Source organism: Hydra viridissima, unplaced genomic scaffold (genome assembly GCF_058129835.1).
Source record: "Hydra viridissima isolate aposymbiotic clone 2 unplaced genomic scaffold, HvirCarnegie_v1 scaffold_2, whole genome shotgun sequence".
NCBI lineage: Eukaryota > Metazoa > Cnidaria > Hydrozoa > Anthoathecata > Hydridae > Hydra > Hydra viridissima.
The window spans coordinates 25,101,770-25,119,869 of record NW_028324301.1 but is presented as its reverse complement, the minus strand read 5'-3'; the positions used below and the strand labels follow the sequence as shown (position 1 = coordinate 25,119,869).

The 18,100-nt window shown below is 36.5% G+C and overlaps 1 protein-coding gene across 1 annotated transcript; it reads right to left on the bottom strand.

Annotated features, from left to right (window-relative positions):
* Nucleotides 1–1,167: 1,167 nt before the first annotated feature.
* Nucleotides 1,168–5,394, bottom strand: LOC149892590 (uncharacterized). Its single transcript, XM_090080057.1, has 4 exons — nucleotides 2,386–5,394; nucleotides 2,063–2,128; nucleotides 1,747–1,803; nucleotides 1,168–1,590 (listed from the first exon to the last, which is right to left on the bottom strand). Exons 1-4 carry the CDS (start codon nucleotides 5,156–5,158, stop codon nucleotides 1,271–1,273), a joined length of 3,216 nt encoding a protein of 1,071 aa, XP_089936183.1. The 5' UTR covers nucleotides 5,159–5,394; the 3' UTR covers nucleotides 1,168–1,270.
* Nucleotides 5,395–18,100: the final 12,706 nt, after the last annotated feature.

Here is an 18,100-nt window from a genome sequence, read left to right as displayed (position 1 = left end):
AATATAAGATAAACGCAAAATAATAAAATATAGATGAAACTAAAGTTAGGCTGCATACAAAACCAACAACATAATATTCTACTAGAAAAGTTAGCCTAGTTTCCTTCTTTTAAGTTTAGATTATGTAGCTTGACATCACAAAACACAAAAAGGCAAGATAAAATACAAGGTAAACGTAAAATAAAATAGAAGTCAAACAAAAGTTAGGTTGCATAAATACAAAAACTGCATTGCCAAAAATAGAATTTGTTGTCTAGAAAGACCTTTTAAACTTTGTTTCTTTCGTTTTTTGACTTAGTGAATCGCGATCTGGTTTTTCTTAGGCGCGCTTGTTTCTAAGTTGTTTTTTTTGTAAAGAAACTTTATTCAGACGTTTTTTTTACGCAACTCCTTTAACATTATTTTTACCAAAGTATTCTTTTATACGTGTTTACATTGAAATAAAACCCTTTGCGTAAATAGAGATAAATTAGAGAGCAAAAGTACATAAAAAGCCTCGCTACTTTGCAGAAGAAGAATTGGATGGCAAGATTCGTGTGCTTTCTCTTTCGTTTAAGGTACTTCTTGAATATTTTTTCAAAGAAAAGTTAGCGTAGTTTTCCTCTTTTAAGTTTAGCTTACGCAGCTTGACATCACAAAACGCAAAAACCAATAAGGCATGATAAAATACAAGATAAACGTAAAATAAAATAGAAGTGAAACAAAAGTTAGACTGCATAAAAAAAAAACAAACAAAAAAAAACATCATATACTTCTATGTATGTTTACATTGAACTAAATAAAATCCTTTAGATTAAATATCTAAAATCCTAAATATATGAAAAAATAGAGAGTAAGAGTTCATAAAAAAGCCTCGCTATTTTGCTGAAGAAGAAATGGATGTCTAGATCTTTTAAAATAAGGAACTTTTTGATTTCTTTTTCCGAAAAATGGTTGGAGCAGTTTTCCTTTTTTAAATTTCACTTATGCAGTTTAACATCACAGGAAATATTATTTTGCTTTTTAACAAACTCTTAAAAACATCAGAAGTAATTCTAAATGCAACTCTATTAAAAGTTTTCACAGAATAACAAAACGACTTCTTTTTTTTTTTTTTAAAGATAAAAAAAAGTTTGAACTATCTTTAAATAAGAAATGTGAGAACAGTTTAACAGAACTTCTTGTTTATTATGTCTTTAGCGAAACAGATAAAAATATTTGCAAAAGCATAGATAAAACAAACTACACAAAAGGCCCATCTTTATTGCCAAACTGAACAAACTTATCTAAACTACATAAATGGTCTCACGATATTGCCATATTGAACAAACTTTTCTAAACTACCCTCTTTTTGAATTTTTAGCTTCATGTTTTTAATTTTGTCTTTAATATGGCTTCGGTAGGAGTACTTTTGCAAGACATGAATGAGCTTGTCACTGCTATGATTTGCCAAGATGCCAAGGTAATCTTTGTACGAGCAACTTGAGCTTACATCTGTAAACACGTCTTGCAAGATGTATGCCAACACCAAAGCTGCACATCGAGGAAAACTTCTGGTGTTGAACCATTCGTTGTGGCCAGGGCAAGCATTCAGCTTTTCAACTATTTCATCTAAAATTTTACAAACTCAAGTCATAACACAAAGAGATTAAATCGAACATTCATTTGGTTCTGAAGCATGACAAGATTTATTTTGTTTTTTTATTTGTTTTTTTTGTTGACCTTATTGTTTGCACTGATAGCAATAACTGGTTTTTGAAAGATTACCTAATTGGCATTGGCTAACTTCTGCTTTGTTTTCCTTTGGTCTTGTCTGAGTTGATCCTGAAATAAAATAAAACCATGTTCATTTTTCTAATTCATAAAAACCATCAACAGTTTCTAAGTGTTAGAGATGATAACAAGCTGTGCATGATTTCTAACGGTCATGTTTCTAACTTCATCATTAGAAATCGGGTAGACACAACTTTCTAAAAGTGCACTTAGCAATGATGGCTAGATTTTGTTAACAGTTAACCATCTGAAATTGTGCAAGAAGAGGTTTGTGTTTATATATCTTTGTATAAATTAGGTTTTACATTACCGATGAGTTCTTGAGTGAAAGATGGCATTTCCAACTTGATTTTTTTTCTTCTTGGATCTTTTACTTCTAAAACATAATCAGTTTTAGTATCATTCACTTGTATAAACATTTAAGCAATCACAGAATTAGTCCTGCAACAAATATATACACACTTCTGTGTTGTTCTTTTTTTTTTTTCGTCTTTTTTTATTGTTTTTTTTTTTTTTTTTTTTTTTTTTTACAGCTTTAACATTAACAATAGGGCAAGGAGTTGATTTGGGCATTTTCATTTTTTGAAAGCGTGTTGAGATTTGCATAAAAATCAAAAATCAAAAAGAATTTACCTCTGGATGTACAAGCAAGACTTTGGCTAAGTAGACTACCAACAGATTGAACAGCACCAGGTGAGGGCTGTTTTTCAAGAACAGTATCAGCCTGTTGGACTGGAACAGCTGAAAGAAACAAACTGGGTTTGGCCATCGTTTGCTGACGAGCAACAAGATTAGGAGCCAGAGGAACAGAAAAGACCTCTTTTGAAGGATTAAAAACAACATGCAGAGAAGGAGTAACAGGAACAGGTTTGGCATCCACTTGCTTATGAGCAGGTTCAAGAAGAGCTGGTTCAAGATGAGCAGCTTCAAGAGGAGCATGGAAAACACGTGTGACAGCCATAAGATTATCTTGCTGTGAAGCAACATTAGACACTGTTTCCAGCAGAACAGAAAAGACCTCTTTTGAAGGACTGAAAGCAACTTGTTGAGCAGGAGCAGCAGAAACAGGTTTGGCAACCACTTGCTCACTAAAGTAAACTGGAGAAAGTTGTGCATGGTGTTCAATAAAATCCGGTTCATCAGGAAATAATGTTAATGCAAGAGGAGAACAAGCTGTGCCAACAGGAACAGCTAGAGTCTGATCTACATCCATACAAACAGCTTGTTCGTTAGGAACTAGTTGTGCAAGAGCAGGGGATAGTTCAAGAACTGGACCAGCGATTGTTTGTTCAGATGGAACAGACGAAACAGGAGTTGAGCTAGGTTCACACAAGAAATCTACAACATGTTCGTTGCTGTCCTCTAAAGGAGCATTGTTTTCTACAGCTGGAGAAAATGGAACCACTGTGGTACAACCGAAAGTAGCAGCACATTCTTCAGAGTCAGAACCGGAGTCTGAATCTTCCTCAAAAATGTCCTCAACATCATGAAAACCGTACTCCTCTGCATTAGTTCGGAGCCAGTCCATCACATCCTTCTCCTCCTTTGGTGGTCTCTCAGACTTTTCAACAGTCAAAGACTCTATGACTCCGAAGGACTGTCCGATGCCTAGGGCAAAGCGCAACTCCTCTGCAGCGTTCCACTGGGACACATAAAAGCTATCCATTGTGTGTCTGCTGTGCTTCATGTAGAGTGTAGCAAACCGCTCGCGATCTTCTTTGCTGTTGTTGGCAAAGTAAGTGGCTATCGAACCGCGAATGCAAGTGGGAGTAAGACGCTTCATGGGAATGTTTACTTGGCTTTTTCTGAAGCAGGACGTCAGGCTAGAGGTGATAGCAGAGGAACCCATCTGGTAAACAGGCACTCTAGTTGCACCTAGTGTCACACCTTCGTCTTTGTTGGCTCTCACCGAAAGAAAAAGGGGTCTGTAGCAGTCGCTCAACTCCAAAACAGTCTTGGTGTCTGCAGCCATGTAGTGAGAGTCGTTGACAAGAAGGTCTCTGTATCTCAGCAAATAAATATCGATCAAAACTTTCAAGTCGTTCGGCACTAGAATGTTTTTGGCTCCGTACTTGTATGCTGTTTTGTAGCGCTCTTGCACAATGCAATATCCACACTCACTCTTCTCAGCAGCCATGTAGTCTCTAATGTTTAAAAGAGCAACGTTAGATTTTCTTAAACTGTTAATTACAGTGACAGAGAGCAGAAGATGGTTTCGTAGAGACACAGCATTGTCTCTAGTCAGCGGAAGAGACGCCTTTCTAATCGATTCCACTAAGTCTCTTACGTATGCAGACTTGCCATATTCGGTCAGCAAACTGACATTGATGATGTTGATGCTTTTTCTTCTTTTCACAAGGCTCCTCCTCAAAGAACGAAAGGGCCTCAGCACTTTTCGCAACTCATCCACCTTGCAGCGCAAACGTCGGATGGCCTCATGAGAAAGTCCGAAATAGACGTTTCTAGCTTCACTGAAACGAAACAGGAGACAAAGGGAGACAAGGCGGTTGTACAACGTGTGACAAGACATGGCTTTTGTTTGGTCAAGTTCACTCAGCTTGGAATTGAGCTGAATTTTCTTAAAGTGCAAGGAGAAGTATCTATCCTCCAAAACATTGGAATTGGTGAGGGCGTTTGGGTGCAGCGTCAACGTGCTGTCACAACAAGTCAATATTTCCACAACTGCATTTTTGTAGATCTTTGCTTGTGACCAAGTGTTGTTGTTGGCTACCACAAGCCACTTTTCAAAGTCTCTGAAGAGCTCATCTGCTGACTGGTAATAAAAGTGAAAAGCATCTTTGTCCAGCTGAAACAAGAGTCTCTTTTCTTCGGTCAAGACATAGGAGCTGGAAACCAAGTGCTCTAAGGAATCGAAATCAGAGTCAAGGACGGATTCGGTGTTCAGCTCTTTGTTTTCTACAGAGGTGCATTGGTTTGCAGAAGGAGCCTCGGACGAACCAGCAACTGGTGAGGGCAAGCTTAAAAGAGGATCAGAGGAAAGAACCGGAGAAGAAAAAGAGGAGGAAGGCCCAGGAGCAGAGGATGCAGAGCCTGATGCAGACGCTTGTTCAGCTACTGGCTTAATACCAAAGAAGGCAGGTCGAATAAATTGAGGGACATAGAGCTTGTCGTTGTCGTATCGCTTTGCCTCTGCAATCTTTTGTTTGATCATCTTGGAATCGTAGAAATGAGTCTCTTTCAAGTGTATGTCCAGTCGGTCGTAATACTTCCAACATTGCAAACAGGGGTAAGGTTTTGGACAGCCGGACTTGCGTTCGAGACGAGCATGCTGAAACTTCCTGACCATTGCAGAGTAAAAGATGGAAGCTTCATCCAAAGTCCAAGAATGATCTTTTTTAGTCAAGTGTCTTTTAATGCTTGTGGAGGAATGTTTGCACAAAGGCATCGGACAGCTAACAGCGTACCTCTTCTTGGTACCATAGAAAGGTACAACCCTGTTTACGGAGCCACACGCTGCAACTAATGCGGCCCTGACTTTGTTTTTGAGCTTTAAGTCTCTCTGTTCTTGTGACTGCTTTCTTTTCTTTTTTTTTTGCTTTAGAGTTTGGAGAAGAAGCAACAACAGAGTTGTTTTCTTGTGAAGAAGACATGTTCAGGTGTTTGTTTGCAACGGTTTAAGCTAAAAAAAAAAGAAAACAGTTAGTGAGAGTTTTTTTTCTTCTGCCTGTATCCAATCCTGGAATGTTGCGTGGATTGATGAGAAACACAACTACAGCGAAGAGCTGTGTTTTTTCGAGTCCTCTGCAAAAGAGCAAGAAGAAAGTAAAGAGAGCAACAAGAAGAAACAAAGCTTGCACTAGCAAAAGAAGAAGAACGAGAGCAACTAGCATTACATGCATGGTGGCAACAGTGATTGCTATTATGAGAAGGAGAATGAGAAAAAAAAAAGAAACAAATAAATAAAGAGATGGAGTTTGAGAGGATCTCGCAACCATATGACTCAAAGAAAGAAACTGTGTTGAAAAAAGGCAAGAGAGGGCAAATAGAACTTGCTAACAAGGACAAATGACAGACATAACTACAACAGTAACAACTCTCATTGCAAGCATAATAACAACAACAGCATCAGCATCACTGACTCAGAGAGTGTTGAAAAAACAAAACAGATTAAAAAAAACAAGCAAAGTGGCTGAACAGTAACAACAACCATTGCATGTATAACAACAGCAACAGCATCACTTAATCAGAGGGTATTGATAAAAAAAACAAACAAAACAAAAACAAAAAAGAAAAAAAACAAAACAAATAAAAAAACAAAACAAGCAAACTGGGTGAACAGTAACAACTCTCATTGCAAGCATAATAACAACAGCAACATCACTGACTCAGAGAGTGTTAACAAAATAAAATAGATTATAAACAAGCAAAGTGGGTGAACAGTAACAACTCTCATTGCAAGCATAAAAACCAACTACAGCAACAGCAGCATCAGCAACAGCATCACTGACTCAGAGGATATTGATAAAAAAAAAACAACTAACAAACACACAAACAAAAACGAATAAAAGCAAAGTTGCTGAACAGTAACAACTATCATTGCAAGTAAAACAACAACAACAGCATCAGCAACATCATCACCGATTCAGAGAGTGGTGATAAAATAAGATAGATTAAAAAACAACCAAAGCGGCTGAACAGTAACAACTCTAATTACAAGTAAAATAACAAAAGCAGCATCACTGACTCACAAGGTTTTGATAAAACAAAAAACAAAAAACAAACAAAGCAAGCCAAGTCGGTGAGCATTAACAAACACTCATTGCAACTATAATAACAACAACAGCAACAGCATCACTGACTCAATGGGAGTTAATAAACAAAAACAAAAACACAAACAAAGCAAGCAAAGTGGGTGAACATTAATAAGACTCATTGCAACTATAACAACGACAACAGCAACACTATCACTGACTCATAGGGTGTTGATGAAAAAAAAGCTAACAAAAACACAAACAAAACAAGCAAAGTGGGTGAATATTAATAAGACTCATTGCAACTATAACAACGACAACAGCAACACTATCACTGACTAGGAGGGTGTTGATGAAAAAAAAACAAACAAAAACACAAACAAAACAAGCAAAGTGGGTGAACATTAACAACACTCATTGCAACTATAACAACGACAACAGAAACAGCATCACTGACTCAAAGGGTATTGATAAACAAAAACAAAAACACAAACAAAACAAGCAAAGTGGGTGAACATTAACAAACACTCATTGCAGCTATAACAAAAACAACAGCAACAGCATCACTGGCTCAAAGGGTGTTGGTAAAATAAAAAAATTAATAAAAACAAAACAAGCAAAGTGGGTGAACATTAACAAACACTCATTGCAGCTATAACAAAAACAACAGCAACAGCATCACTGGCTCAAAGGGTGTTGGTAAAATAAAAAAATTAATAAAAACAAAACAAGCAAAGTGGGTGAACATTAACAAACACTCATTGCAGCTATAACAAAAACAACAGCAACAGCATCACTGGCTCAAAGGGTGTTGGTAAAATAAAAAAATTAATAAAAACAAAACAAGCAAAGTGGGTGAACATTAACAAACACTCATTGCAGCTATAACAAAAACAACAGCAACAGCATCACTGGCTCAAAGGGTGTTGGTAAAATAAAAAAATTAATAAAAACAAAACAAGCAAAGTGGGTGAACATTAACAAACACTCATTGCAGCTATAACAAAAACAACAGCAACAGCATCACTGGCTCAAAGGGTGTTGGTAAAATAAAAAAATTAATAAAAACAAAACAAGCAAAGTGGGTGAACATTAACAACACTCATTGCAGCTATAACAAAAACAACAGCAACAGCATCACTGGCTCAAAGGGTGTTGATAAAATAAAGAAATAAAAACAAAACAAGCAAAGTGGGTGAACATTAACAAACACTCATTGCAGCTATAACAAAAACAACAGCAACAGCATCACTGGCTCAAAGGGTGTTGGTAAAATAAAAAAATTAATAAAAACAAAACAAGCAAAGTGGGTGAACATTAACAACACTCATTGCAGCTATAACAAAAACAACAGCAACAGCATCACTGGCTCAAAGGGTGTTGGTAAAATAAAAAAATAAATAAAAACAAAACAAGCAAAGTGGGTGAACATTAACAAACACTCATTGCAGCTATAACAAAAACAACAGCAACAGCATCACTGGCCCAAAGGGTGTTGGTAAAATAAATAAAAAAAAAAAAACAAAACAAGCAAAGTGGGTGAACATTAACAACACTCATTGCAAGCATAAAAACTTACTCAGAGAGTGTTTATAAATAAAACAAAAAACAAAAAACAAAAATACAAGCCAAGTGGGTGATTACTAACAGCGCAAACAGCAGCAACAACAGTGTCTTTAGAAACAACAAACAAGTACAACAGCAACAACTGCTTTTACAGAGTATAACAATAACAACAACATGGCACTAACAACAACAAAAGGGTTGGAATAAAAACCTATAGGCAAAAGGAGAGCTGCATTCAGACAAGATCGATTACAAAGAGGCTCTTCTTTTGGACAGAGGAGAAACTGCTTTTGAGGGACAGAGGGACTTTTGTTGTTGTTGTTGTGCAGAAACCAACAAACTTTTATTGAACCGAATATAACCGAACATAACCGAAAGTCTTGTTTGCTTCTGTTTTGTGCCATCAAGAAGGGAAAACAAAACATCACGAAACAAACGAAGCAAACGAAACAAACAAACAAACGAACGAAACAAACAAAAAAACGATTAAATAAATAAACAAACAAACGAAACAAACAAACAAACAAAAACAAATAGGAAAAACAGAAAACGCTGTACCGAAACCTCGCCATTTTTATCCTTCCTCGAGCTTTCTTTGGGCGCCAAAGACCGAGAAAGTTGAGCAAACGTGACGTTGAGGGGGGGGGGGGGGGTACTTAAGGCCAGCAGACCGACCAATGGCACGCTTAGGAGAGACCCACGTGAATGTTACATTTTCTTTCTATGCTAGCTGGATCCGCTCAAAGTCTGGAATTTCCAGCATTCACGTGTCATCACTCCAGCCACCAGATTGGCCCACACTTTGCATACTTTCAAGACTAGAACTTCACTTAATCACAAATTGAGCCAAAAAAAAACTAAGTCTCGCATGGCGACAACTTTTCCAAAAGCAAACAAAGGCAAACGAAGGCAAACGAAGAAAAAACAAAAACAAGTAAACAAAAACAAAACCGAAAAGGGAGAGAGAGAGTGAGTCGACTCATTTCTTTCGACTGCCTTAAACGAGAAGTCTAAAACGTTTAAAAGTTGAAAACTAAGTTTTTTAAATGAACTGCACCGAAAAAACTTTACGACAGTTTAGCTGGTCAAAAAAGCAGAGGAAAATATTTTAATAAAATTTAAGCGTTCTAAAGATGTCCATTTTTGTTTTTGTTTTATTTGTTTTGGTTTGTTTCTGGTTTGTTTCTTTTTTTAAATTCTAGCGATCGAGCATATTTGAACGGTTTCATCAACCTGTTGGCGCACGTGCTCGAGGGCTAGAACTTTGATTGCTTTTGTTGTTGAGAATAGAGAATGTCCGAGCAGGTTTTTTTATCGATTTCATCGCTTGTGGCGAGGCAAAAATCAAAACGCTTTTTGGACGAAAGAAAAGAGATTAAAAGGAAAAAAGAGAAGAAAAAAAAAACAAAAAAATAGGTTATGTGTCATAAACATTTATTTTCTCACGCGATGACGTCTAGTTTTGTTACAGTAATTAAAATATGGTATCAAGTTTGTAATTTCTATCTTATTTTTAGTTACGGATAATTGCCAATTATGTCACGTTTAGTATACACAACGCTGTTTTCTTAATAGCAATATGATACAAACAAGTTATAAAAAAAAAAAGCGTTCGCTCGATCTTCCTTAGTCAGTTGAACAAAAAGAAATTTTCACAACATATGATTGATTTGGTTGTCCTAGCAAGCTGTTTTAGCAAACGGCTAGAGGTTGCAACTGTTGTTCATTGAAAACGAAACATCTAGCGTCAGCAAGAAATTTTTGAATACATAATGTACACAAAAGTGGCACTAACAAATGAAAATGTAAAAAAAATTGTTTACCTTGATGCCAGACTCGCAGAGATGTTGTCGCTCGTTGCTATCGACTGCGAACAGCTTTGTTGTTTTTCGAAGTGCCTCTTTATTCTACTTATAGCCGAAGTTTTGGCTTCGAAAAAAAATACGAACGTCGTTAAGCACAACGAGCTGCTTTAATTGTTGTTCGTGCGAAAACGAAATGCTTAAAACGGATAAAAGTGTTGGCGTAATTATACTTTTCGACCGCGATGCAGTTTGTCAACTCTAGCGTACTTTTTTGGCTCGTGGAGCAAAAGCCTCATGATAATAGCAAAGGCTTAAAATGTCCTAACATGTCAGCAAAGGCTTAATATGCTTAATAAACTGTGGTTAAGTTTTTGCGGTGCAGTTCATTTACAACTTAATTTGCAATTTGCTGGCACAAGCAAACGTTTATGACTTCTCGTCTAAGGCAGTTGAGCGAAATCAGTCGACTCACTCTTTCTCCCTTTTCTGTTTTGTTTTTGTTTTTGTTTTTGTTTTTGTTTTTGTTTGTGTTTTTGTTTTTGTTTGTGTTTTTGTTTTTGTTTGTGTTTTTGTTTTTGTTTGTGTTTTTGTTTTTGTTTGTGTTTTTGTTTTTGTTTGTGTTTTTGTTTTTGTTTGTGTTTTTGTTTGTGTTTTTGTTTTTCTTTGTTCGTCTTCGTTTAAAATATAAAGAATTCGAAAGGAAGGTTGTTGCTTTGTTTGCTTATTGAAAGTTGTCGCCAGTTGTGAGGCTTAGTTTTGTATTTGTTTACTTTTTAAAATATCGAGGAAAATATTTTAGGACATCGCATTCTAAAGGTGCCTTTTTAATAAAACATCTAACGATTTAGCTTTTAACGTTATGCTCAAAAGAATGCCCGTTTCGGTTTCTTTTTTCTTTTTTTTCTTTTTTTTCTTTTGTTTCAATTGGGCAGAGTGCTCATTTGAGCAGCCCATTCATGATCCAAAATTATGAACTCTGTACAAGATACGTTTCATGGACTGTAGAAATTTCAGGAAACCAACACAGTGACTAGTTGGTAGTGTGTGTTAGTTCCACCTTTATTCACGGTAGAGCGGACCTGTTCGAGTACTCGAACATTGGGTCACGTCTGAAACGTGAGAATGCTAGAGTGCGTTTTACTAACAATTTTATCGCTTGTGGCCAGGAAAGCAAAACTTTCCGTTTTTGTCTTTTGCATCCTAAAGGAGCCTTTTTAATAAAACCTCTAACGATTTAGCTTTTAACGTTATGCTTAAAAGAATGCCCGTTTTGGTTTCATTTTTTTTTTCTGTTTGTTTTTGTTTTTGTTTTTTTTTTCAATTCGGCATTTTAAGGGTGCCTTTATAACAAGATCTAACGATTTAGCGTTTAATGTTGTGCTCAAAAAAAAAAAAAGTGCCTTTTATATCTCTCAATGGTCTCCAACGATAAAACTGCCGACCAATCGCAACGATTAAACAGCCGACCAATGGCAGCTCAATAGTCTCCAAACATGACACTGCCGACCAATGGCAGCTCAGTGGTTTGAGAAGTGAGATCATTCGATTTCGCTTTATTATCTCCAGTTTGAACTAGTGCTTGGCTTTTATAAAAATTGTCAAATTTTGCCAAGCAAATCTTATACGAAACGCTACTTTGATGTCAAACCTTCGTTACTCCCTATTCCCTTCTAGCGGAGGGCCGGCTAAAAGCTAGAAAAAAAGAGAAAAGGAAACTTTTTTCTTTTTTTCTTTTTCTTTTTTTTTTTTTTTTAAGAGGGGTGGGGGGGAAGGAGTAAGAGAATTACGGGGTTAGGATTGGAGGGGGATGAGGTTACGGTTTGGAAGCCTGGGGACAAAGAAAAATTGCGTTCGTATAGTGTCCACGAGGGTCGTCCTTCGGTTGTAACGTGCCGCTAGGTGCACGCGTCTAGTAGTTTCGTTGCATCGACCTAGAGGAGTTTTCAGATAGATCTTGCGCTTTGGGCTCAGTTAATCGGTCTGTATCCATTGTAAACACGGTGTCTGCCGTTAGAAAATCGTTAACCAGGCGTTTGTGAGCTTTAACAACCATCCCTTTGAGTTTAAAACGAACGTTTCTTCAAAAGCCACTCGAGATGGAGGTACTCACGGAGGTTTGTTACGGCAACAACTCTGTGGTTTGCCATCTTCTTTCTTTCCGCAGCGTCGCAAACGCATCGGCCGGTCTCTTAGGTGACGAAAAAACGTCTGATCTCTCGACTGGAATGCTTAACGTACTAAGATTAGTAGAGTTAGTACTAAGAGTTGCATCTGGCCGCCGTAATTTTCTTCGATGATGTCTTGAAAATTTCGTGACGTCGTTTTCAAACCTCTAGGGTCGATTTTAACCTTCGACCTTAAAGTCGATTTTAGCCTTCGGTGTGGCTCTGTACAACTTTTGCGGTGAAAAAGCTTGCGCGGAGTCTACAGTTGTATTTAGCCGACAGACGCTGGCAACGCAGAAACAGAATGACTCTTGGGCGGCGCAAACCGAGTGTTCAGCAAATTTCTAGCATTTTACGTCAAAGCGGACAATCTGCACGACAAATAAAGCACGCGAAATTAAAAAGTTGCATCTAGTCATCCGTTTCTTCTTCATCAAAGTAGCGAGGCGTTTATGCACTTTTTATTCTCTAATTTATCTCTACTTACGCAAATGGCTTTTGTTTATTTCAATGTAAAACTTTTCAAAAGAGTATTTTGTTAAAGATTATGCTGCAGGGGCTGTGTTAGAAAACTCTGGTGACCTTTCTTTAAGAAAAAGCAACTAAAGTAGATGTGCGCCTAAGAAAATCCAAATTGCGATTCACTAAATTAAAAGACATATACAACAAACTTTAAAAGTTAAACTATTTTTACAAGCGTATTTGGTAAAGATGAAATGTTCTTATGACATTTTAACGTTACGAAAAGGATTTTCTTCTGTTCAAATATTTATTACAATTTAAAGTGTTAAATAATGTTACAGAAACGACCTAAAACGCCTGTTGTATTAATTTAAACGAACAAAATAGATAAAAAAAAAGAAAAACTATCATTAAAAAAAAAAAAGAAAAAAAGAAAAGAAATAGAAGTTGAGGAAAAATAAAAATAAGAACTTCTAACAAAGAGCTCTTCTTTTTACTTTTCAGGTTTTAGATGCTTAATTCCTTGAATGAAAAGTTGAACTGATGACCCACTACTAAGGTTGTTCCAAGCCTTCCGTTCTCAAACTAGGCCATTCTGAGAGGCTGTTTGATTAAGTACCGTTGATTGTAGTATCGCACGTAAGAGACTTCTAAAACTCTGATTATTAATTCCTTGAATGAAGAGATGACTTCATACTCACTAACGAGGTTGTTCTTAGCCATCCGTTCTTAAACTAAGCAAAACAGTGAAGTTGTTTGATTAAGTATCACAGTTTGCTGATTTGCACATGCACCATTGCCGAAACTGTGATGCTTGGTTCCTTGATTGGATTGAAGAAGCTCATCACCATGCTTTTTACAAGCTGTCCGTTGTTATGTTTTGCAATTCAGTGGTTCTGTTTTGCAATTCATTTTCTGTTTGTTTAAGTATCATCGATGGTGGTGTCGTGCATGCAAACTTTCCGAAACTCTGATGCTTGTTTTTCTTGAATGGAGAGATGAGCTTATACTTTAGGTGACTTTTAAAACTGCAGTAATTAGTGCCTCGAACGGAAAAACGAACTCATTCATTACAGACCAAAGTTGTTCCTGGCCATCCGTTAACATATTAGGCAACAGTACAGCGAAGCTGTTTGTTTTACAAGCTTTTGTCGTTTCGAGAAATCACTACATTAAGCATTCGATGGTGATACACGACTGATGGCCAGGTTCTGATTTTCGAATGAAAAGAAGAGTCGCATCCGACCACCGGTCGGCTTTCGACGCAAAACAGCTGTACACACTCGTCCAACGTCCAGTGACTAACTGTTGCAACGAGAAAGTTAGCTTTATTTGTCGTGCAGATTGTCCGCTTTGACGTAAAATGCTAGAAATTTGCTGAACACTCGGTTTGCGCCGCCCAAGAGTCATTCTGTTTCTGCGTTGCCAGCGTCTGTCGGCTAAATACAACTGTAGACTCCGCGCAAGCTTTTTCACCGCAAAAGTTGTACAGAGCCACACCGAAGGCTAAAATCGACTTTAAGGTCGAAGGTTAAAATCGACCCTAGAGGTTTGAAAACGACGTCACGAAATTTTCAAGACATCATCGAAGAAAATTACGGCGGCCAGATGCAACTCTTAGTACTAACTCTACTAACCTTAGTACGTTAAGCATTCCAGTCGAGAGATCAGACGTTTTTTCGTCACCTAAGAGACCGGCCGATGCGTTTGCGACGCTGCGGAAAGAAAGAAGATGGCAAACCACAGGGTTGTTACCGTAACAAACCTCCGTGAGTACCTCCATCTCGAGTGGCTTTTGAAGAAACGTTCGTTTTAAACTCAAAGGGATGGTTGTTAAAGCTCACAAACGCCTGGTTAACGATTTTCTAACGGCAGACACCGTGTTTACAATGGATACAGACCGATTAACTGAGCCCAAAGCGCAAGATCTATCTGAAAACTCCTCTAGGTCGATGCAACGAGACGACTAGACACGTGCGTCTAAAGGCATTTTACAATTGAAGGACGCCCCTCGTGGGCCCTTTAACCCTAACCCTAACCCTAACCCTAACCCTAACCCTAACCAGGGTTAGAGTTAGGGTAAGGGTTAGGGTTGGGGTTAGGGTTTTTTGTTATTTTTTGTTATTTTTTGTTTTTTTTTGTTATTTTTTGTTTTTGTTATTTATTATACATAGTTTACTGTTTTATATTTTGGGTTAGAGTTAGGGTTAGGGCGATGGGGTGAAGTTAGTAAGAGGCGGCGCGTTAGCATGGCTATGAGGTTTTTTGTCGTCCGATGCCCGAGGGAAGAGAATTAAGGTGGAGTGCAAACACAGATGTAGGGGCGGAGGAAATTATATGTAGGTAGTGAACGGTACAAAGCCGATGGTACGGTCTGGGTTAGTTTAGGAAGAAGTCGTTGCCAAATGCTCCTCATGCCCTTGCCTTGAGGTAAGGGCAGCGGTTTAGGGTTAGTTGCTTTTTTAGTGTTTGTAGCCTACCTTCTCTGTAAGGTTCAGATCTCCCAGGACCCCGGCCACGAATCCAGGGCGATTCACCAGCCCTCACAGGACGGGCCGGCAAGGGTATCGGTCCAACTCGACCAAGCGGTACGGGCTGGAAGGTCTCCGGTAACGGTCCACACAGTGCAAACTGATAGGGGTGGTTCCACAGATCGAACGGCATAGATTAACCGGAGACCAGCCGCGAGCCACAAAGTGCAAATTATCCGAAGCAGCTACACCAAACCGAACGCGGTATGGGTGGCCGGAAACTAGTCGGGAACCACAAAGTGCAAATTATCCGAAGCGGTTCGCCAAGCCAAACGATGGGGATTCGCCCGGAGCAACCGACCAGAACTGAAAAGTGCAAATTATCCGAAGCAGTTCCCCAGACCAGGGGTGAGAGTCGACCGGGAACCCCGCCATGAGCCACAAATATGTCTATCGGAAATCTTAAAGAAAAAAAATAGGAAATAGCACACACAAATAATTTTTAAATATAACAGACTGTCATTCAAGATAAATCATACAATAACCTTATGAATTTAAAAAAATATACAGTGGTGGCAAAAAGTCTTGGAACAACATATTTTATGTTATGATAAATTTTTATACTAAAAATAATAAACGATAACAGTAAAATAAATTAACAAATAAATAATTTGTAAGTATTTTTTTAAACAACATCCTCTTTAAAAATATACCTCAAAACTTCAAAATTTCTACTTTAGATCAAAAATAAATTTTTTTGGTCGTTAAATGTTTTGTTCCAAGACTTTTGGCCACTGCTCTCTCTCTCTCTCTCTCTCTCTCTCTATATATATATATATATATATACATATATATATATATATATATATATATATATATATATATATATATATATATATATATATATATATATATATATATATATATATACCTATATATATATATATACATACACATATCAACACATATACAGACATACGCAAGCATAGCCACACGCAACAAAAAATTAATACATTAAATACATAACATAACATACATACATACATACACACATACATACATACATACATACATACATACATACATACATACATACATACATACATACATACATACATACATACATACATACATACATACATATATACATACATGCATACATACATACATACATACATACATACATACATACATACATACATACATACATACATACATACATACATACATACATACATACATACATACATACATACATACATACATACATACATACATACATACATACATACATACATACATATATACAGCGGTGGCCAAAAGTCTTGGAACAAAACATTTAACGACCAAAAAAATTTATTTTTGATCTAAAGTATAAATTTTGAAGGTTTGAGGTATATTTTCAAAGAGAATTTAGTTTAAAAAAATACTTACAACTTATTTGTTTTTTTATTTATTTTACTGTTACCGTTTATTATTTTTAGTATAAAAATTTATCATAACATAAAGTATGTTGTTCCAAGACTTTTGGCCACCACTGTACATACATACATACATATATACATACATACATACATACATACATACATACATACATACATACATACATACATACATACATACATACATACATACATACATACAGACATACATACATACATACATACATACATACATACATACATACATACATACATACATACATACATACATACATACATACATACATACATACATTCATACATACATACATGCATACATCTATGCGATTAAATAAAAAATAGTATGCGAAATATGAATATATGCATCGTGCATGAAGCTACAAAGTACTGATATTGGTGTCATCTGTAATGAATGCATTTTAATCTTTTTAATTACGTGCTTGCAGTTAATATGCATGTTCGTTTTATTTTTACAAAAGTTATGTTAATACTGAAGGAAAAAAATAGTACCTATAACTTAGCAATGTGTAAACCAAAAATCTTTCCTTTAGCTCCCTTAATTTTTTAAAAACCTCATGCAATAAATTGACTGACCTTTTAAGCATATACTAAAACGGAAAAACTCAATATTATATGATTCTTAACGTAAAGCCTGATTTTTAAATAATGCATTGAAAAAAAGATATTTTCCTCTAGCTCTTTGAAGACAGTTGATATACCCAGCAAGCATATCAACGTTGAAAAAACGTTGAAAAAATGTTGAAATTTATGTTTGAAAAGCTGTTAATTTTTGGTTAAAATGGAAACGCAAACCTACGTTGAAACCAAACGTTAGTTAAACGTTGAAAACAAACCACAGATCAACGTTATATTAACGTTGATTTAGCGTTGGTTCAACGAGCATTTCTTATATTACAATAATGTTATTGTGAGTAGAATATTCTACTCACAATAACAATATTGCATAGATAAGAAATATTGTGCAGGTGGTAAGAATCATTGCATGTGCTATTACTACTAGACATTGCCGATTCTGGCGCATTGACATTTTCTTGATACCACATTAACATTTTTTATAATTCCGCATTGTGATTTTTAGAAATACCGCATTGACATTTTCTTAATACTACATTGATACTTTTCCATAGTTAATGAATTCAAGATGGCATCGTGTTTTTAATTTTCTGCAATTATGAATTGTGAATTCTAACGAATTGTCATTTTTGTTGACTTACCTTTTTGTGTCCTCGATAATCTTTCTGCACTCTGCGATCAAGCTTTTTGCATCTGTCTCTACCTCGTGTTCTAGACTGAAGAGTTGATCATAATCCATAAATGTAAAGCACGGTTTTATAATTAAAAGGTTGGGGTAAAATTCCATCCGAGTTTTGCAAACAGATGGGAGCAAATGTCGTCGTAAAATCTTTTCTTGTCGATAGTCTTTAAAACTGAAAAATCTTCCAGACGACACGGATGACTTCTATTTTGGAGCAACTGAAACAAAATGTACTGCGCGTTCATGAAACTCTTTCTTTTTAATTCTTTCGGCTTGCCTTTTCCGTGCACCAGATCGTACAAGAAAGACAAATCCTTAAAATCTTTGATGAGCTGTTCTTCTAGGTACTCTATATCATCTCGCTTACCGACGAGCACGTAATAGATGTAGTTGGCGTTTTCATACTGATTCGTGTAGTTGAGTAGTTTTAAAAAGATCAAAATGTGTTC